A 22,240-nucleotide genomic window follows, 5' to 3' on the forward strand; every position below is an offset into this window, starting at 1 on the left:
ACATAACCGCCTCAGATTTGAAGCCCAGTTGAACAATAACTTTTTTATTTTTCTCCTCGACTGACAACAACTGATTACACCATTTACACATAAAGGCCTAATTATATATTTAGATAATATATAAATATGTCAAATAGGACCACACTTACTTTCTCGGTACAATTATTATTATTTATTTATTTTTCCCAAAACTATTATTATGAACAGATATTGAATAATACAAAACAATGTCATGCAGTGATTATATGTCTCTATTTATATGATATTTATTCTACATTGAATTAAGTGTTTACTATGTTATTTATGTAATTCTTTGTTTGGAGGAGGATTATGGGGGAAATACATTTATAAAACAGCAATTGTGTTTGTATGGTCATTATCCTTCATGCCTTTCAATAATTCACATTAAAATGTGCTCAATGAATCTTGACTGAAGGGAGTGTGGGCGGGAATGTACAAAGTAATAAAGCACCACTCATGTCTCGCTTGGTATCAGTGAACATTTCCCTCTTAAGCCTGGCCTTTGTTGAATTTCCTGATTGCACTTTCTTCAGGCGACCACTATCACAAATATAAATCTTAATATAATTGTCTCCAGTGTGTGTGTGGTGTGTGTGTGATGTGTGATGGATTCCTGACAGCACTGCAGGGATCCATCCAGCTCCCGCTTGGCCGTGCAGCTTTCCCCTTCACATTTTTAGGCATTCATTGGTTGCACATGGCATTGTTATGCAACAACACATTTGAATTTCAAAGCCTTTTTTGGAAAATTACTCTGTCGGCCCACTGCAGCCCCTGCACACACCCGCCCCGGGATCCAAATGATATGTCACTTTTAGCCGTGGCATATTTTATTATTAAGCAAACGTTCACTCAGATACAGGAGATACTGTGAGCACGGATGTGTGTTTTCTCTTCTTTCTTGGTTTCCAAGGAATATCATGACAAATAAATCACAGGGAATGGTTAACTGTCTTTGTGCGTCTTGTTGTCTTCAATTATTCTGGAAGCATTAAGTGCAGGGAAATAACACTTGTCACTTTAGAGAAATTATCTGAGATATAAGACAATAAATAATCATTTTGGAGAAGAAAGAACTTGAACAATGTCATTCATTATTTTCAAACAACACAGGATCCAGGCTCTTGAAGTCTCATCTAAGTGCCAGTGCACTTTCTTATTGTGTTTTAGTGTAAAAAGGCAGTCCATTTCACTCCTGTGTCCCTCAGTGCACGACAGCAGCAGAGTAGATGCATGCTGGTAGTTTTGCTTTTTTCGTGATGAAAACATGCGGCTTGTTTCAGTGGGAGTGGATCGGTGAAGTCTCGAGTTCACACATGATATACGTCTGCTTCTGTCAGGTGTGTTGCACATCAAAAGAGACAAAACTCCTCACGCACAACCATCTCATTGGTAACGCCACCATAAGGAGCAAGAGGAGGATACAGAGGGAACGCAGCTCTTGTTGTATCTAAGCAACCGCAGACAGTAAAGATGGTTCTTGATCACTGATGATGATGTTTCATTGTGTGCATATGTCTGTGTGTGTGTGTGTGTGTGTGTGTGTCTGTGTTTGAGAGAGAGAGAGAAGCACACAAAGATGAACTGTGTCTATAACTTGCACACACACTATCCATCGTCATGTTTGTTTATCTGTGTGTGTTTGCCTCATTAGTGTGTTTACAGGCGTGTTGATATTGCTTTAGCATTGTATGGCGCCAGCGTTGCCAGGGAAACGACTGATGCCGTATACGCTGCCACAGCCAGCGGAGGGGAGGATTTAGATGAGAATGTAGGATGCTGAGATTTTTGTTCTGCTTTTAACTTTATTGTGTGTGTGTTTGTGTGTGCGTGTGTGGGGGCGTGTGTGTAGGCTTGTGGGCGAGAGAGATAGAGTTTACTGTAGCTGAGATATTGTGTTGGATGAGGAGTGAACTATGAGGTTGAAGCTGCACATTCAGAAACAAGGTAAACACGTCTGACTCCAGCTTCTTCTGTCATATGCACGACTCAGTGAGTGAGAGACCTGCACTGCCCTCTACTGGTGGGGAGGAGCATGACAACATGAATACATATTACAATATAAACTTCATTGTCCTTCGTGTTTTGAATATGACATGAACTAAATAGGAAATTATTTCGATAAGAGATTTCTGTGTTTAAAAAATGTTATATTTAAATTTAAAGCAAAATTCATGTTTCTCTTTTATCTCGTTATAGCTTCTCTCTTCACTCATGGATGAAGTTAAAGATGTAGAGTTTATTTCTGGGCATTTTTTTTGGGGGGAGAGTGTTTGATAAAGTAATTCCAACCAAACTAAAAACATGCACCCACAATAGAAAACGCATGTGTAGGACAGCAATTAATGATTATTTACAATGCTGCTGGATTTAATAAACCTTTTGGTCTGTCAAATGACAGAAAAGGAACATAACAAATAAAGTCTAAAACTAAAAACAAAATCACTGAAAAACGGAAAAAACAGCAAACACTTGTACAAACGTGGAAAAGTAGATTTCGGGCATTTTTCATCTTTGTCTCTTTTGTTGTCCATCATTGTTTTCATTCTGCTCGCGAGTTATTTTCAGAATTCATAAATGTTTTCCCTTAAAACCATTTTCTTACTAACCTTACTCTCACGCATCAGTTAAATATCAAAATCAGATTAAATCTCACGAACACAGAACTAAATAAGATGCATATTACACTTGATATGGTTGCTTTATTCAGTCGTGGGATATTTATGGTTTGGAGCGGAAATATATGAATGAAGAATCTCAGCGAACGAGTCCTCGTGTGAAAGTTCACATTGACTCCCTGAAACATTCAGATTACAGCTTTTTCTTTTTCCTTTGTCCTCTATGTGATTGATTTATACGGGGTCAGATCTCAATAATTGCAAATGCACGCAGAGACTCACAAATACAAACACAAAGATTCACAAATGCGCACAGAACAATTCACAAATATATTCGATTAACAAATGCACACAGAAGGATTTACTAATAAATTAGAATCACAAATGTATTTGGATTTATATTTCTGTCGATCACACTTGATTTGTTTGTGAATCGCACATTTGTTCGTGGGTTTTTGAGACTCTCCTGAAATGGCTCAATTCGCAAATGCGTTTTTTTCAACATAGACCTGTAGCCAATCAGATGTTGCCCTCATTTTTCAACCAATCACATGAGCGTAATTCACTTCATTCTTGCCTTAGAGGGGCGAGGCTTATCTCTGTGGCTTTACTCTGTGGAAACAGGTATCATTTCCACCTTCCACCATGGAATAAATGACCACTATTTCTGCTTTATCCCTGTTGTGGACATCCCACACATGTCAGAAAATCAAATGCCCTCGTGTTCGGGTTCATTGGGTGTTTGAGGGGACGGGAGGGAGGAGATGCGTTCATGTGATTGGTTGAAAAGGAGGGCGGCTTCTGATTGGCTACAGATAGGTGTTGAAAAAAAGAGCATTTGCAAATCAAGCCACTGCACAAATGTGTAGCAAACCACAAACAAATACAGTGCGATCCACAAACAAATACATATAAATCCACATCGAAATGCATTTGAGAGTCTAATTTATTTCTAAATACTTTTGTGTGAATATATTTGTGAATTGTTCTGTGCGCATTTGTGAATTTCTTGTGTTTGCATTTGTGAGTCTCTGTGTGCATTTGCAATTTTAGAGACTGATCTGACTCCATAGTTTTAAAATATGCAGAGGGGGATAGGGCTGCAACTGATAAACACATTTCTAGAGAATTTATCGTTATCTGGCTTCTGCTCTCCGGCCATTATAGTTGTCTTGTTTTCACGTTCTTTCTTTTCTCTTCAGTCGTCGTTTCAATAATGACATTTAATGTGTGTTCATGTGATGTTGCTAAGTGGGGCAGCACTGGAGTCGGCCCATTGGTCACTTACAGTAGATGCTGTCGCCATGGTGAAAATGAGATGCTCGTGCCACCCCGTCCCTCCTCCTCCTCCTCCTGTTGCTATGTAACAACACTCCTTTTTTTCCATTTGGCAGTCACCACACAGAGAAACATCACTTGTCCCTCACATTATCTGCTCACTTATTGCTGACCATAAAATAGAGAGACTAATATGAGGAAGAAGAGTGTAGTTTTAATCATCACCTGTATTACTACACAACAACAGCGTGGGTGTGAGACAATATTTGGGTGCAAATATTATTTTTTTATTTTGCAATAACATCCCCCAGCGTTATAAACCAGTTGGTGCAGTTTCACAAGTGCATTTCAACAGTATGTTTTGCTTCACAGCACCTGCTGTCTGCCTTTGTGGTGTCTGAGCCATGTGCTGATTCACTGGGGACGGAAACACTGAGCTCTGTGTGTGTTACAGGACTTTCTGGTCGATGGGTTGTTTTTCCCGGCCCTGCCTCTAGGGCCTGCTTACTTCCCTCAGGTCACACGCGCTACTCTCGCTCACCCAGACCTGCCACTCTCAAACCATCCACTAGATGGCCTCATACTCTCTTGCCAGTCCTGGTTACGCCCAACTGCATACAGCTGTTCCCACTTACCTAATCAGCTCTGCCTGGCCCCGCCCACCTCCTCACCTGAGTCTCATTCAGTCAATCAGATCAGCTCAGGGGACAGGCCCAAACTAGACTGAGGCATTACAACCCTCTGCATTTGGATTCTGTACCTGTTCCCTGCATCGTGACTGACTATCAGAGGTGTGAACTCAAGTCACATGACTTGGGTTCAAATGGCAAATGTTTAAGATTTTCAACTTCACTCAAATCTTTACTTTTTTTTGAATTGCGAAAACTTGATACCATACCTCCAAGCCCAAAATGTATGAAGTTTGTTATTTCAAAAAGGCCTCAAATCATTTTAACAAATCTAACAGCTTCCAACCAAGTCGAGAACCATGACAAACAAATGCTATGTTATTGAATGAAAGTTGAAATAATTGGTACCACAAATAATTCTGATTCATGTACAAAATGTAAGCAGAGGCCCCCAAAAAATAAGAATATATATAAAAATGAGTTAGGGGGGATACAAAAATTACAGGCAAATGCAAACAGAACTAATGTCTCACTACTAAAAGTTAAAGACTTGAGACTTGTTTGTGACTCACAAAACAATGACTTGGTCCCACAGGAGTCCACACACGCACAGAGAGATCATTCTGCTTGGACTGAAACTCATATAAGTGTTTGCTGTCTGGCCTTGGAGTGACCTGCAGTGACCTACCGCCCCGTCTCTGTGCATCTTAACCCCTGAATCAGTGTGGAGTCATGAAGTCTCAGATTTTGGCTGGTGGCTCAAACACACAGTTACACTTTCTCTCCCCGTCTTCTCTTCCATCTTCTAGTGGGTGAAGCCAGGAACCTGATTCCTATGGATCCAAATGGCCTATCAGATCCTTACATTAAGCTCAAGCTCATCCCCGACCCAAAGAACGAGACCAAACAGAAGACCAGAACCATCCGTTCCTCTCTCAACCCCTGCTGGAACGAGTCCTTCAGCTTGTGAGTTAACGATCACTTCACGGTATAAGGTTACAAAATTAAAGTAAATCTAAGGAAGACTTTTTATCCTTTCCGTCTCTTGTCCTTGCATGTTTATTTTTCCTCCTGTATGTTATTCAGTAAGCTCAAATCATCAGATAAGGACCGCCGTCTGTCCATTGAGGCGTGGGATTGGGACCGAACCACCCGTAACGACTTCATGGGCTCCATGTCGTTTGGAGTGTCTGAGCTCATCAAATCTCCCAACTGCGGATGGTAGGTTGTCTTTTCAGTCCCTTTCATTATGTAGGCCATAGGATGTTTACACCGTTCATAGCTATGAGAAGTAATGCACTATATGTTGTTAATAATCCACTCGTCTGTAATTGTGATCATTACAAGTATAAAACGTGTTGTATGTGACTGTATGAAGCAGTCTGTAATGTTGTACTAATGTCTTTACTGGAACCTTCTTAATCATAGCTGATGTTTTGATGAATATTCACCCTCATAAGTGTTATGGAGAACACAGGGAGTAACAAGTTCACTCAAAACCTAAATTCAAAGAGAAAGCTGAAGAACATATGTAGACAGAAAGAGGCAGAACAGAAATTAAGCTAAAATAAGGCAAAAATAAACAAAAAACCCAACAAGCTACTAGAACATAAGTTCAACTGATCTACAGAAACACAGAAAAACTAAACAAAATAAATGACCCTGCCTGGTCAAACAAAACATTTCGCTCAACCATCCAGGACAAAGGACGACTTGAACAGAGCCGTTTCAAGGAGCTATTCAAAAACAGTTTCCGGAGTCGGCCTAAGCTCACGAACAAACCAACACACAGCTCAAAGGCCAAGTAGGGGACAGCCCCGGTTCTGGGGGTTGATATCCAGCTCCACCGTTCAGGTGGGAGCGCTCCAGGCATTGACCAGAGAGAGAGAGAGAGAGAGAGAGAGAGAGAGAGAGAGAGAGAGAGAGAGAGAGAGAGAGAGAGAGAGAGAGAGAGAGAGAGAGAGAGAGAGAGAGAGAGAGAGAGAGAGAGAGAGAGAGAGAGAGAGAGAGAGAGAGAGAGAGAGAGAGAGAATGAACACAAGTACTGCGGATGCATTGCATTGTGAAATCTAAACTACGAGCAGTCATTCCAGACCTGGCTGTGTGAGCACTTATTATCATATTATAAACACAGCTCAGTAACGGAGCTTTTTTTACACAGCTATTAATCCATTAAACTTTCAAAATATGTATTTGTTCACAAATATTTTTTCCGGTGCGAAGCAGGAAGGACATAGCAGTCGGTAGACGTGGTTCCTGCAGTCTGCCATGGTGTTAACGTGATACTACACTGGCCGCCGACCAACAACCAACCGGCGTCACGCTGCGCACGGACATTAATGACGCTGACTCCGTCAAGCACCTGCCGGCGTCATTTCCTCGTCTCTCTGTCTCCGTCTGCCTGCTTTGCCTCACAATGATAAACACACGCTCGCACTCCACGGCCGTGTTAGCATACCGGCCGCCGCCGAGCCCAAAGCGAGCCTGATCGACTGCTGCTTTGTGCAGTTCCAGAGCTTCAGGAAATACCTGTGCATAACAATGTAGCTCCCCCACTGTGTGTGTTTGTCTGCTTTCTATTCCAGGTCATTAGACTAGTGGCCAGAGGATGTGCACATTAAAGAAGGAGTCTAGTTGGCTCTGCTGGAGGAGAGCAGACCCGCACACACTCGGCGGAGGAGAATCATGATTGAAGTGGTGCAGAGATGTTGAGTTCTGTCGCTGAGTGGGTGGTCCACTGGAGAGATGCGTGGATGGTGTGTTCAATGTAAAGTAAATGAAATATAGATTAAATCTCCTCCATCTATGTTGTTGTCTCTATCAGGTACAAGCTGCTGAACCAGGAGGAGGGAGAGTATTACAATGTCCCGATCCCTGAGATGGACGACGCCAACCTGGAGCTCAGGCAGAAGTTTGAGGTGAGGTCAACTGAAATCGTAAAATTCAATAAAACCAGAAGTCTTTTTTGTTGTTGTCCCACTCACTTCTTCCTTTCCGTCACCATGGTAACCTGGAACTGTTCTTCACTGTCAGAGAGGGAGATCACGTTCTCCTTGCATTAATAAAGCGAATGCTCCTTCTTTAGAATGCATTATCAGTGAGAGTTCTTGAGAGCCGTCTGTGAGAAGGGAAGGTACAGCTGCGTAAATAATTCATAATACAGTGGAAACATTAACTAATCTGTTTATAGCGGAACGTGACTTAGTCTGGGAAGTAATACAGAAGGGAAAATCATGTAGACGGTCTAAAAGAAGATGTTATAATAACACGAGGTAGAAAAAGATTTCTATTTAACCAGAAAAACACCTGGAAAGTGTTTTCCCGCTTTCTAATATGTCAAATTTGGTATTATTATTTGTAACAGTTTGGTCTTATATTGTCGTTTGACATGAAACGATGTTTCATGTCATACAATTTTCTTTCAAACAAGTTTTGCAACTTTGTTGTTGTTTCACATCAAAAACTGCCTGTAAAAATACTTTTGAAACTTAAAAAGAAAATGTGTGACACCATTGTGTCAATGATTGTAGTTAAGTGAAGTAAATAATAATTATAATTTAAGGTCTAATGTCTCCAAATATCAGGAAGCTAACTCCTGCTCTCTAGTGGCCGTTCTGTGCACTACAGAGAAGTTTCTTTAACAGCAACACTTTAAAACAACTGTGATTTAAATAAAACTCTGAACCTCTTCATCACCTCGTCACTAACATGCAGGTAGGAGCTGGCTGATATAAATTACTCATTAGAATAGAAACAAGTGCAAAGACAAATGGGTTTCAACTGATCCAGGACAGTTGTATAAGTCCAGCTCTGTGTGTGCGTACAGGTGTTTTAATACTGGGTGAACATTTCATCGCCTTGTGTTTGATGTTCCGTTTTTCTCCTAAATGTGAGACACTGACCGTGACATTCATCCGGGGCTGTAGCGTCTTCACACAACTGTGCAGTTGCCGTGGAAACTGGGTCGAGATGCAGACATGCAGCCAGATGTGACAGAAAAGGATGCTCTCTGTCTTCTAGTGATGGCTGGGATCATGTTCATGGAAAAATGGACTCGTCATAACTGTCCACATTTATATTCTCTTCCCAGCACATGCTAACAACAAGCTAACGTCTGACTGCACTAATAAGTGAGTTTCTTCTTTCTTCTAGGCCTGCCAGTTTAATATCCACTATCTCAAGGTAGCTCTTCTGCCTGCTCCGTCTCTATTTCTGCATCACGCTCACTTTACTTACCGTCTTGGGATTGTTTGTGGATCTCTTTCGGGTTTCCACAAATTAATCTGATTTACTAACAAAAGCTCTCAATGGCATAACGTTGAACCAGATTGCTGTTACACACACATTGCTCTAACTCCTCTCACACGTTTATACACTAACTCTCTCCTCCTTTTTATTTCATGCTCCATAACACATCGAAACATAAAATTAAAGGGGGCTGCGTATCATTTCACTACAAAGAAACCATTCATTCAATTATTTAGGTGATTTTAAAGCACCTGCTGCTTGGTCAGCATACGCAACGTCTGATTTGCAGCAGTTGCAGCAGGAACGCAGCTGGTGTTCCTCTAGCTCAAAATAAACCAGCAACGGCTTCACTATTAGTAATAATAAAGCATTTCAATGAAAGTGCTGTATATAACAGCATTTACATACATGCTCCCTACTCTCCACACAAACACCACACAGCATTGTTGTTAGTAAACGTGTGCTTCACTCAGGCCTCATGGTGACACCATCATCTTTACCACTTTCCGTGTGCTGTGATTGGCCAAGAGAGCTTCACAGCCGCTCCTCATTGGCTGAGAGTGTGAGAGGTCCTCCCTCTACTAGTCCGCCGATGGTCTGGACTATAGAAGGCAGGAAGCATGGATGGACACTAGTGCACTGTAGTTGTGTGAATGAATACACACACAGGCAGCTTCTTGCTGTTCTTTGTGTGCATTTCCAATCCCCCCACACGGCGTCAGCGTTATATTTGATATTATAAGACTGTGTGTGGCTGCACTCTTTGTTTGATACAACTTTGTGTGGCTGCACTCTGACACAACTATTCAAACGTGTTGATGTGTTGTTTTTTCACGAGTTGTTTATGATGTGAAATGATCTGTTCAGTGTATCTAAATGTTCTGTTCTGTGGGAAGAGTGGTGAGAAAAACTATTGCAAGTCACATAAATTAAGCAAAGGATCATACCATGATCTTTGAAATTTCCCCACTGTGGGACGAATAAAGGTATATCATATCATATCATATGATTCAAATGTGTCCTAGATATGTAGCAATCTTTCCTGTGAATTGTTGATATGCATAACAATATTGGTTGACCTCTTCCAGCTTTAAGTAGTGTTAATGTCAGTAGTTAACCGATTCTTTGGGGTTGTGATCTGTAAAAATGCAGACATGCGTTTTAAGCAGTAAAACAATGTATTTTCCTTTAAAGGGGTTTGGGCCTTAGGGTCATTTTGATCAAAATCAATAATTAGATGAATTTGGGTCATTTTGACGATTCAATGTTTCACCCTCCTGTTACCTTTATATTTACTAACATATTTTACCCTTTGGGTTCAATTTGACGCCAGCAATTAAAACCTCCAGAAAATTATTAGAATTAATATTGTTTTCCAAGTTTAAGTGTGAGGCACTTTATGTTTGTTTGTTGACTACGAAAGAACACCTTAATAACTAAACATTGGATGGGTTAAATCCAGAGAACTAAAGGGTTTCAAGGCCTTGAAGAGGATCAAAATAATTAGATGAATTTGGGGGGCTAGGTTAGGAACGACCAGTTTATATCATAAACCATAGCCATGATGAAGAAAGCCTCAACATACTATCAATTAACATTTGAAAATAGTCGTTAAGTCATATTTGTGTCCCCATCACGGTGCCATTATGTTGACACCATGTACATCTATTTATCTGTTGTACAATTGTACCTTTAGAAAGAAAGCTGCAAACCTGTCAGGCGCATAAGTTCTGCCTGTTTTATGTACCGGTGCCTCCTCCGGGACTCAGTCACACCTGCATTGCCAGGAAAAATTCATGACCTGCGATGCATTCCTGCACCTGAAAGCCGGACGGGTCAAGTGACAACCCCCTCATTATTAATGTTTCCATGATCTTGTTCTTGACTGACCTAACCTGGTGTACATGTAGAGCCACTTAACCTCATTCAAAAATGTGTGATAATTGTTATTTTGAACACATTTGCCACATTGAGTTAAGAGTCGAGAAATGGTTGACGTGGCAACCGCTTCCCGGTGCCCCATCGGTCGCCTGTTTTCTCTATCTGACAGAAACAGACAACGTGATGGGAGCTCGGTCCTAATTGCCCTTTTTGTTCAAAGACGCTCGGCAGACCAGTCGTTATATCAACAGGGAGCCTTTGCCACGCTGCTCCCCCTGCTTTTACGCCCCTCCTGCTGAATATCTGTGAGTCTGGCAAGTCAGTGGGGCCAAAAATAGATCGCTTCGTTCTTTCAACATAAAAATAGAAAAAGAGGAGAGATGCTTGATTTGATTCTGACTTGAATATAATGTAAAATGCCAGTTTTCATCCATCATGACAACTTGGAGCAAATGACAACATAACACAATAACTGCTCAACAAGTGAAAGATGTCATCGTGTATTGTAATTAAAAGTCATTTCGAAAAATGTGTGAAAATATCTTGAATGGGATTGCAAATATAAAAGATCACGTAAACGTCAAGAATCGATAAGTCGCATCCCTTTCCAATTGATGATGCAATAACTATTTTTTTGTTATACTTCCTCATTGTTGGGTTCTTGCATTTTCAATCCTTTTAGAAAGATCTGTTGACTATAGACATTTAAAAATTCTTTTGTGTATATTTCGTTATCGTTTGTTAATGTATTTGTAGTTTGTATAATCTCGAGTAAAGCAGCAGAACAAATCGCTTCTGTGATCAATAGCTGACGAGCACACTTCCTTTCGACTGAGAAAAATGAAGCAACCGTACATTGAGTCCAGCTTTACGTGGGAGTCTGTAAAAGCCAGATGTGAACATCTGGCTCCAGACCAGCTGTTAGACACCAGCATGACAGCTGACTAAGCGCTCCATGTCCACTACTAATTATCTTCATTAACATTTGCTTTATTTGTAAATGCTAATTAAACTATGTAGATGCAATCACATATAGATATTGAATATACTGTTTACTTTAATAGCAGTTGTAACTTTGCACACCACAGAAAGCCAAGCTGGGCCACGGTAAGAAAGTGATCACGCCGTCAGACCACCGGCGGTTCAGCCTGCCCTCGAGTAACATGGACCGGATCCGACTGAACGACTTTAACTTCCTGGCCCTGCTGGGGAAGGGCAGCTTTGGCAAGGTGAGAGCCGAGACTGCGTGATGTATAATGAAAGCTAAATTACCATGACAGCGCTTTAAATATGACGGAAGAAGGCCCGATAGTCTGCATTTGTTTGCTGCTTCAAAGGCCGTGATCTCTTAGTCTCAGCGGGACCTTTGACCTGTGGTGTCTTTATCAACTGAAGGTGATGCTGGCGGAGATGAAGTCGACAGAGGAGCTCTACGCCATCAAGATCCTGAAGAAAGACGTTGTGATCCAGGATGACGACGTTGAATGTGCGATGGTGGAGAAGAGGGTCTTGGCCCAGAGAGACAAGCCGCCCTTCCTCACGCAGCTGCACTCCTGCTTCCAGACTGTGGTGTGTGAAAACTTTGGTTTACTTCTTTTATTATTCTGAATCAGTACTTCCTGCACTGCATCCCCTCATCAGTCCTCCCACAGCCGTCTCTCTGTGACAGTTTCATCTGAACATTTATGTACAACTGAATTTCCTTTCCTTCTTACATTTATCCACTCTCTTACCGGTGCCCCTGCAGAGAAAATTAATACTGAGCTGAGGCCTTTGAATACGCGTCTCCGTATTGACGTCAACTTTGTGCGTAGACAGGGTGACTCAAGGGGTCTTTAATAAAAACACACATTTACAGAACAAAGCTTGTTGACTTCTTATACAGGTATATGAGGAGACTGCAGCCTCGCTCATGAAAGAATAGATCATGGCAGCCATTGATTTATCTAGAGGACACATACAGGTTTTCTTTCGACACATTCTGTGGCATGCAGGGCTGGTTTCAGTGTGCACGTACTATACTTCTCTTTGTGAAACATCCATTCAAATCTGCTCTTTGGACATAACATCCATTCTTTTTTCTCTAGGATCGGCTGTACTTTGTTATGGAGTACATCAACGGGGGAGACCTGATGTATCATATCCAACGTATGGGCAAATTCAAGGAGCCACAGGCAGTGTAAGAACACTCTAAAGTTTATTCACAAGCACCCGTCTTTACAATAATAAAGATAAGTGGATTACACCCACCTTGAGTAAGTGCTATTTCTAGTCATCTAAGTGCTAAACTTCAGGTATTTTGTGTAAAAATATGTTTTGTTCATGCTTTTGTTGGAGTCGAGAGATGAGGAAGGACAATGTTACAGTTCATAGTCGGTGTCATGTTCAGACCACCATGCCGTACCAATATGTATTTATATTTATTCCTACGGGCAATGGATTCTTGTTCATTGCTTTATTGTATTTAGAATCACTTTTCTCACTAATTACTTTTCTGTACTAATTTTCTTGTTTTAAACTTTGCAGGTTTTATGCGGCGGAGATCGCTGTCGGTTTGTTTTTCTTGCACCGAAAGGGAATCATCTACAGGTGGGTGAGTCAGAGAGAAAGCAGTTCAATGTGATGACGCACCACACGCACCTCAAATTCATTCATAGATGCGTGGAGAAGAAAAACACTTCCAGGGTTTTTATATTTGACATTAGAGGAAAAGATTCAGGATTTTTTTTTTCAAGACTGTCTTGGTGTTGAAAGGATCAGAGTTGAGAGTCATTAAAGACGGAAACCAAAAAGTGAAGCAGAACACAGGAAACTATTTTGAGATGATATAAGGGGAGGAAACCGTGATAGACAAGCTGAAGATACGGAGAATTGAAGTAAGACATGATAAAGAAGTTTAGACGAGGACTTTAGACAAGAAGAGAAATTAAGAAAATACCTTAGGAACCCTGATGCAAAACAAGCAACACTAGAAAGGCCAGACAGAAGGTTACCCAGCTCCTCTTCAGTGCGTCAGCGAAGGACTCGCATCCATCCAGCATGTGTTTGGCATGCTGACAATATTTGTGACAGATAGAGCTGCCAGAAGTGATGAATGAGGAGGCGAAGAAAACTAAAAAACCGAGACATGATGAAACACAGACAAACAATAAAGCACGGAGGGAAGAAATGATTTCAGGTCAATAAATGATTATTTGTGCTGCAGAAATATAAACTGGTGCAGAGCAGCATGTGCATGTGCTCCGACACACAACAAGAGTCAACGTGGTCCAGATGCATGTCAACAAATGCTCACTACCTGTCTCCGCTGCAGGGATCTGAAGCTCGACAACGTGATGCTGGACTCTGAGGGACACATCAAAATTGCTGACTTTGGCATGTGTAAGGAGAACATGTATGAAGGCATGTCCACGCGCACTTTCTGCGGGACGCCAGACTACATCGCCCCAGAGGTGAGAATGAGAGGAGAGCACTGTTTCTTCATTTTTGACTTTCTTATCCACTATATTATGGATTTAAATTGTAAATCACTGACCATTTGCTAAGCCCCTCCCTCAAACAGAGAGAATCCAGCGGTAGTGCAGTAACGCACGTCAGGTGTGTCAATCATATCCTCTTTGTGTTGGAAACCATCACTTAGTGAGGTCTCTTTACTTTACTTGAAGCGGCTAACCGGGCACTTTGTAGAAGTAAAGGAAGAATGAAGAGGTACGCGGTTCCCTAGTGGACAAATAAGAGAAAAGTAGTCAAATAAAAAGAATAAAGCTCCCAGGATATATCAATCGATCATGTATTTTCACCACAGTTTATTTAGCACTTAATAAACTGTATCTTAATAGATGGTAACTTTACAGTATATAGTATTCTCAGTAATAGTGCATTCTCAACATTAATTAATGACAGCAATTATTTACACAAAATAAAAAAGCATGGTTTATTCAGAGTAAGAAGATGTTTGTTTGTCTGGTAATATGTGTATGTATGTATTTATGTGTATCTACCCCCTCCCATCTGACTGCTCTGACTCATGAGCACAGGCAAGGGCCGAGGGAAGCCCTCACTCCTGATTCAACTCCATCAGAATGAGTTTTTAATGACTTCATGAGCAAACTCAATACATTATTGCACAAAAGCCATAAGAATTATTTGTTTTTTTTCTACAAAATCTGTAGAGTTGTTTTCAAATATCTTTCCGGGCGACGTATAACCAAGAAATAAACTTATAAATAAATAAAGGTTACAAACCCATGGCAGTGTTTCCTGATTAACAGGAGAGAGACATAAAGATATAACGTATATATTGTATGGTTCAATTTATTTTCTGTCTCTGTTAAAGGCGAGTGCAGCTGTGATTTAGCTCTTCGCCTTTGCGTCTGCTTGGTTATTATCGTGTGACTGTGTCCGTGTGTAAACTGTGTGTGGGAGGGAGGTGTAGGAAGGCAAATTGGATGGTTGCAGAAAGCGTCTTTGTTATGGCAGCTCAGAATAGTCGACTCTATGGTGAGAGAAATGCTTCTTTACTGTTTCTGTTACGCTGTTCAGTCTCTCTTGATATTTTTGCCATTTCTCTCTGGGGTTGGATGTGACACTTGGCAGCAGAAATAAAGCCACCACCTTCCAGCACTGAGCCTGTTCATTGCCTCACGTGTCTGATGGGGTCTTGTGTGCATATATTTGATTATTCAAAGTTATTCATATTTTTAATTGTTGTCTCTTTCAGATTATAGCATACCAGCCTTATGCAAAATCAGTGGACTGGTGGGCTTATGGAGTTCTTCTGTATGAGATGCTGGCAGGACAGGTAATATGTTTTTCTTTTTTACTGCATCATTTTTTTTTGTATCATCCCTCACTTAAGATTTCCAGTTTCCAGGCAACAGTTTAGAAGGACTTTTTTTTTTTTATGGCAGAAGATGAATCACACACAGAAACTCTCTCACAGATAAGAGTTGCAACAGGATTTTGGGGAACAGGACTGCTTCACAACAGAGTACATGTTGTAATCACACATGGAGCTGCACATGTAAAACCTACAACGAGATATTGTTTTGACTTTATTTGTGTCGTCAAAATGACCAACGACATCTATAGCACCATGAACAGCACGGGACCACGATGAGTACAAGCCAGTGAGGTCACATACACCTGTGGCACCTTCACATGCTGCTCTTATCACCCCCGTATCTTCACACAGCAACAACAACAACCCTCACAGTGACACTGTGTTTGTTTGTCTCCTCAGCCCCCGTTTGATGGAGAAGATGAAGATGAGCTCTTCCAGTCCATCATGGAGCACAACGTGTCCTACCCCAAGTCCATGTCGAAAGAAGCTGTGTCCATCTGCAAGGGAGTAAGTCCCGTTTGTGCTCTACTGTATTCATAAAGTAAACATATCAAATCAGAGATGTTTACTTTACAGGCAGCAACTGCTTTCCCTTAAATGGGTTGGGTTAGGGTTAAAAGCTCTGATTTCCTCTCAAATCTGGAAGAGATTCATTTCGTCCCGACCTCGCCTTCATTGATAACGATTGTCGCTGCATGAATATGTCATTCATCATCTCAGGGCCGGTGACAAAAGAGATGATCCTCATCTGTATTAGCTCACATCTCATTTGCAATTTTTTTTAATTCATGGTCAAAATTAAAATAGGCTGTTAAGGAATTAGGAATCGAGCTTTGAAAAGGTGATGCAACTTCCTGCCATTATGTTGAAGCTGGATGAGTAAAATCAGTCAAATGTATTCCCAGCTTCAGAGATACACACTTTCTCTACCTTTTCTTCTCCTGAGCAGCAAACTGCCTCTTTCACATCCTCTAATTCCTCCTCTTCCTCTCCATCTTCTCTTCCTCTTTACCAGCTGATGACCAAGCACCCGTCAAAGCGCCTCAGCTGTGGCTCCGAGGGGGAGAGGGACATCAGGGAGCAGGCCTTCTTCAGACGCATCGACTGGGAGCGCCTGGCCAACAGAGAGATCCAGCCGCCATTTAAACCCAAAGTGGTGAGTGAGGCCATGAGTGTGTGTGAGTCCGTCGTCCTAAATCACGTTATAGATCGATCCAGCTTGGTGCAAAAATCATAGACAAATCTAATATTGCCATAAAAAGTCCTGCTAGATGATACCTTTCCCATGTGAATAAAGCTTTATAATCACTTCCCCTCCATTAATATAATTTGACTTATCTTCAGGGCCAGTGCAAAACGAAGGAATGAAGACATCAAACACAACATCTATTTCAGTGCACATGTGAGCATGTCAAGTTGACATTTTTGACAAATCCCTGTGGTTTTCATTAGTTTATGCACATTTTCTGAGGAGGCAACACGATTTGTGTGGACAGCAAGATTGTTTGATCAAAAGAGCACACGTTCATGTTAATTCATGGCATTTCTTTGTTGCTTTCAACTGGGTATGGCATCGCTTTCATTAATTAAATCTGGCATCACATATCTGTCAGGTCCTTTCATCCGCTGTGCTTTGATAACAAGAATGAGAAGGCTCTGACATGATAAACATCACCCTTTAGCATTTCTACCTCGGTATATCCCTAAAGTGTCTTTGCATCATCTGATTCATTTGTTGAAATCTATACTGTGATTGCTCAGAGAAAACAAAGGGAAATTCCGACCTAAATTTACATCATTTCATTGAGGCATTTCTCATGAATACACACATAAACAGTACATATGGCAATAAAAGAGATGAATGAGGAGAATCTTCATTTATTCTGTTATATTTTAATGGGAAAGTGAATCTGTCAGATTCATTTCAGGGGTACCTCAGTGGTTTACATGTCCTATATTTTTATATTCTAAGTTTATTGCTCAAAGTGGATCCATCCATTCAGGCGGGCTTTCTGTGGCATATGGCAGTTGTGAGCTCATAAACAATGTCATTAATTGTCCTGAAGGGACTGGCAAACAAAATGTCCCACTTAGGCTTTATGGCTTCTGTGATATTACATAAAATATGCTGATCCGTCTCCGAAGAAAATGTGCTACGAACAGCAGGCGCTGAAATCCACCGTAAACCACGGATTTGCTTTTGCTGTGCGTGACTCAATCTGAAGGATTCTGTCTCGCTTCCTTGGAAAAGTGTCGTGACTGCTGAAACTGTGCATAACACACAGCTATATGCATATATATATATATATATATATATATATATTCAGCAAAAGACACATGACAGCCTCGAGCGGATGCTGATGACCTCCACTGTGGATGCTTCGTGTTAGCTCCTAATCTAATTCAAACTCTGCTCGGCTACACATTGGGCTTGGACATTTTCCTGCACCGTCTCCCTCTGGGAAGCTTTCTACTAAAAGACTCATGAGGAAATGTCTTTTAATCATGAGTCCACAACTCATCTGGTGCCTTTTTGAATGTATTTCACTGTCTAGAGATCCAAATAAAAGGTCGATCTTTTCCACATCTGACAACATCTCTTCATCTTTTTCAGTGCGGCAAAGGAGCAGAAAACTTCGACAAGTTCTTCACGCGTACGCAGCCCGTGCTGACCCCTCCCGACCAGCTCGTCATCGCCAACATCGACCAGAGCGAGTTCGCAGGCTTCTCCTTCCTGAACCCTCAGTTCATCCATCCATCCCTGCACAGTGTTGTATGAGTGGATGAACACACGGCGATGATTACAGGATCCTTCCAAATTCCAACAAATGATCCCGCATTCAAAAGACTCAGATCTCCTCTGTGACAGACGTTAGGGAAGCAGTGTTCAAGAAAAAGGACATGGCACTGATATTTTTGCATAAGTTCCCCCTCAACATCTCATATTCTTTATTCCTGTATCTGTGTTGATCCAAACCTGCAGCCTTCTTCTTGTTGTGTATGAACGAGTCTATCGGTTACTTGATATTAGGTATTAAAGATGTAACATCTTCTTCATCCTCATGTTTCTACGCAACAAGCTGCAATGCACGACAAGAACGGAACGTGTTTTTCTGCTCTGTCCCGGCTTCATCTACTTCTGACCCGCTACACGTGTATTTTATATTTATATACTAAAAAAAGAGGTAGTATACTGTCACATGAGTGCCAAAGTAGAAGAAGAAAAGTTTTTTCTTAAAGTCTATGTCATGATTTTCCCGCCTCTGGCCTTCCCAAGACACTAGAACCCTGACCTGGGGCCGTTTACGTGTTGTTTTGTAGGATGTGGAGCTACGGTTGATCTAACTCAACGCAGAGAAACAGAAGCACACTAAGCTCCCGGTTACAAGCTGTTGAGGTCTTTTCAACGCAGTGGAGTTCAGTTTATAGGGTCAGAAAACTGTGGATCAAAGAGACGGTGTTTTTAAGTACAAACATGCTATTTCCATATGCACAAAGCAGATCTCTGTTGCATGCTTCTTTTTCTGACTGTATGAGCAGTAGACTCTAGGATGCAGTACACGTCTGGTATTATTGTACAGTTTAGTATTACAATATAAACTATGTTAATATATATTTGTTGTATGTTTTGAAAAGTGTTATTCGAAAGAAAACGTTTTTAATTGTTTCAGGAAAAAAAAAGTTTTGTTCCTGTTTTATGTTCCGCTTAACTCAACTTAACTTTTCCAGAGAGACCCCACTAATATATGTCAACCTTTTCTTTTGTAAATATGTTTCAAAGAGATGTTGCAAAAAGAGAAGTTACTTGCAGATTTTATACAACGAGAACTGAATGTGCTTTTACTACCGTAGACAGTTTGAATCTTTATATGTTTAGATTGCCCCTGACGACAGTATATCCATATATATATATATATATATATATATATATATATATATGTATGTATATATCCACGTATATATATATATATACATATGAATATGTATACATGTATATGTATATATATATATGTGTATATACATATATGTTTATATACATATATATATATATACGTGTATATATATATATATATATAACATTTGGCTGAATATTTGGTAGCTGTGGTATCAGCAAACCTTGTTATATGTATTTCCACTCTCCATTATTTTCTACTACTCAGTGTCATGGCGAATATGCAGCACCTACTGTGCGTTAAATGGTTGAACGCCCTCTTGCCTTGGTCATCTCAGGGCCGACTCCTTCTGTAACAAATTCAAAACCCAGTAACGGTACAGATGGTAAGATTCTTTCAGCCCACGTGGCTGAACAATGTCTTTTCTTTCCTGCGTATATCGTGTGCATGCTTGAGGCGAGGCCTGATCCAAGCATGCAAAAGACCCCCTGCATGAGACAGAGATCAGGGAGAATGGAGTTCACACAGGACGAGACAAACGGGCATCGGGCGCTTTTCTACTCGTCGTGTCCTCATGTAGCCCGACATGTTTGGCTACAAAGCTGAATTATATACAAGATAACAATCTGTAACATGCTTCTGTGGGCTTTTTTTGTTCACTGGTGCCAATTTTAAGTATTTTTTGGAGCGGCTATATACTGGGGCACACGATGCTACAACAAGGATGTTTCATAAAACTGCCAAATTGACTCTTATTCCCCGAATTAGTTACTTTACACGTAGACTGATGTCACAGCTGGACCAAAATGAGATTTCTAAGGTCAAGAGAAAACTGAATGTTTACATGTCTCACATTGAGAATCTTTCTCCGAGGAGAGGAAGAGAGAAAAAAACTAAACACTTTGGACCCATGACAGAGATAATTACATGTCAGGCCAGTCAGGGTACAGCACCACTACAGTTAGAGCCACAGGGATGTTTGATGTGTCTCCTTTCACTGCCCCTGCTTTTGTTAACCTGATTCTTCTTGCTCCTCTGCTCTGTGTGGTAGGATGGATACTGTGTATGAATAAAGTATGAAAAATATCAATCATCTCTTTTATTTTGGAACGGGGTCAGGGTTCAATTTCATGACTTAAACGTTCAACATGAGCTTTGGCCCGGGAGGAAAGGATCACTCTGTCAGAAGCAAAACAAATCCACATAGAAGAAGAATAAACACGAGACAAACACACTGCCCGCTTTAATAGGTATACCAAACCAATATAATGCAAACTACTACAATTTCAATTACAATCTTTGTTCTGGAGTGCATAGGTGTACCAAATAAATTGTCTCCTGAGACTTTTTTTTGACAGCCAAGCCATACTACAAGGTGCCCATAATATTGACCTATTACAGATCTATAATACAAGTTGTCAGTTTGAATGTCTGGCCTACAGGTACTGTGTTTTATTTTCTCAGCATACTTCCTTACACTTCCTATCAGAGCTGATTGGAGCTGTCCGTGGTCCTGAAATACTTCACGCATATCCTCTCTCTCTCTCTCTCTCTCTCCCTCCCTCACTATTTTTATCCAGCCAGTGGAGCCTCTCTCTCTCTGCCTCATCTTGCTCCTCAAAGATTATTGCGGCTTCACTTGTCAGTTTTCTGAAGGGCTATGCAACCAATTTATCGAAGAACCGCATAATTTTCCACCAAGTTGCCGATGAGAGAGCAGACCATTGTTGCTTCAAGTGCAAGACGCACCACGCTGAGACAAAGAAAACAAAACAGGTGAGAACAAGTGTTTGTATGTCGGAGTTTCATTGTGTTTACTTCCTCTAACTCCTGCATCTAATTCATTGGACTGAACGATGTGTTTCACAGATTCGTTGGTAAGTCTGACGGTTGTTGTGAGTTTTATTACGGTTGTTAGAATTAAAATCAAGCTACAGTTAATATTTCTTTCAGTTGTAGTATTTTATTGGAATATTTGGCTATAACTCAAGAATATTGGAGACAAGACGTGGTACAATCCGCATGGATGCATTGTTAGTCTCTTTCGGTATCCTGGTAATATAGGATTGACTTGTGAAAACTATATGAATAAAGGACAATAAGTCTGAGTGTCTCTGTTCTTTTATATTTATCTTTTTACTTATTGAAAGGACATTTTCTACAGAATATAGAAGCCTGATCACATTGTCATACATGTTACTGAAGAAAAAAGCCTACATGTTTTGATTCAGAGGAATAACTGGAAGATGTAATGAGGTTATCTGCGTGTGACACGGCTCTGTTGTCGTGACGACTATTTTTACAGGCATGTGGCGGCTCAGCTCTTCCACTGCAAGTCTCACTGTGTTTGCACATTAATAATGACATCATAAATCGTTTGATGGCTTTAAAAAAATAAATAAACTGAAGCACAATTCAAGGATTATATCAAATTAAATAATTATCATTATAATGAACTATTCGTCTATTCGTCTATTTAAGCGTCTTTGAGTATTTTGAAAAGCGCTATAGAAATGTAATGTATTATTAATATTATTATTATTCTGCCAAACGGCCTTTTCTCAACTGTGGACATTAATAAAGCAAATATATTTAGTGGGAATAATACAGCTGAAGAGCATCCTGGTGGCCCTGAGGTGTGGGAATCTAATCAGCTGATCACAAAGTCACATGTTTGAGTCCAGCCAGCTCTCAACTGTCTCTTCAAAAAAAAAAGGGAAACATTAAAGAATAATACCGCACATAATAACTGATAATAGGGAGGGAAGTGAATATGAAAACAAGAATGAGAGGCTTCTTCAAAGTAAGAGAAGTCTGGAGTATGTATGT

The 22,240-nt window shown here is 40.6% G+C and overlaps 1 protein-coding gene across 2 annotated transcripts in view; it reads left to right on the forward strand.

The window, feature by feature from the left end:
* Positions 1-19,386, forward strand: part of prkcab (protein kinase C, alpha, b) — a 95,241-nt gene extending 75,855 nt beyond the window's left edge. Inside the window, exons 6-18 of one of the 2 annotated variants that reach the window (XM_056407526.1) lie at positions 5,356-5,512; positions 5,633-5,767; positions 7,371-7,464; positions 8,699-8,728; positions 11,764-11,904; positions 12,071-12,244; positions 12,763-12,854; positions 13,202-13,264; positions 13,989-14,127; positions 15,396-15,476; positions 15,918-16,025; positions 16,534-16,674; positions 18,133-19,386. In XM_056407526.1, coding sequence (XP_056263501.1) covers positions 5,356-5,512; positions 5,633-5,767; positions 7,371-7,464; positions 8,699-8,728; positions 11,764-11,904; positions 12,071-12,244; positions 12,763-12,854; positions 13,202-13,264; positions 13,989-14,127; positions 15,396-15,476; positions 15,918-16,025; positions 16,534-16,674; positions 18,133-18,297 — 1,520 coding nt within the window. In that variant the 3' untranslated portion in view covers positions 18,298-19,386. The remainder of the gene's footprint in view (positions 1-5,355; positions 5,513-5,632; positions 5,768-7,370; positions 7,465-8,698; positions 8,729-11,763; positions 11,905-12,070; positions 12,245-12,762; positions 12,855-13,201; positions 13,265-13,988; positions 14,128-15,395; positions 15,477-15,917; positions 16,026-16,533; positions 16,675-18,132) is intronic. The other variant, XM_056407528.1, reaches the window with a different exon arrangement.
* The last annotated feature ends 2,854 nt before the right edge of the window (positions 19,387-22,240 follow it).

Source organism: Pseudoliparis swirei, chromosome 23 (genome assembly GCF_029220125.1).
Source record: "Pseudoliparis swirei isolate HS2019 ecotype Mariana Trench chromosome 23, NWPU_hadal_v1, whole genome shotgun sequence".
In the NCBI taxonomy this organism is placed as follows: Eukaryota; Metazoa; Chordata; class Actinopteri; order Perciformes; family Liparidae; genus Pseudoliparis; species Pseudoliparis swirei.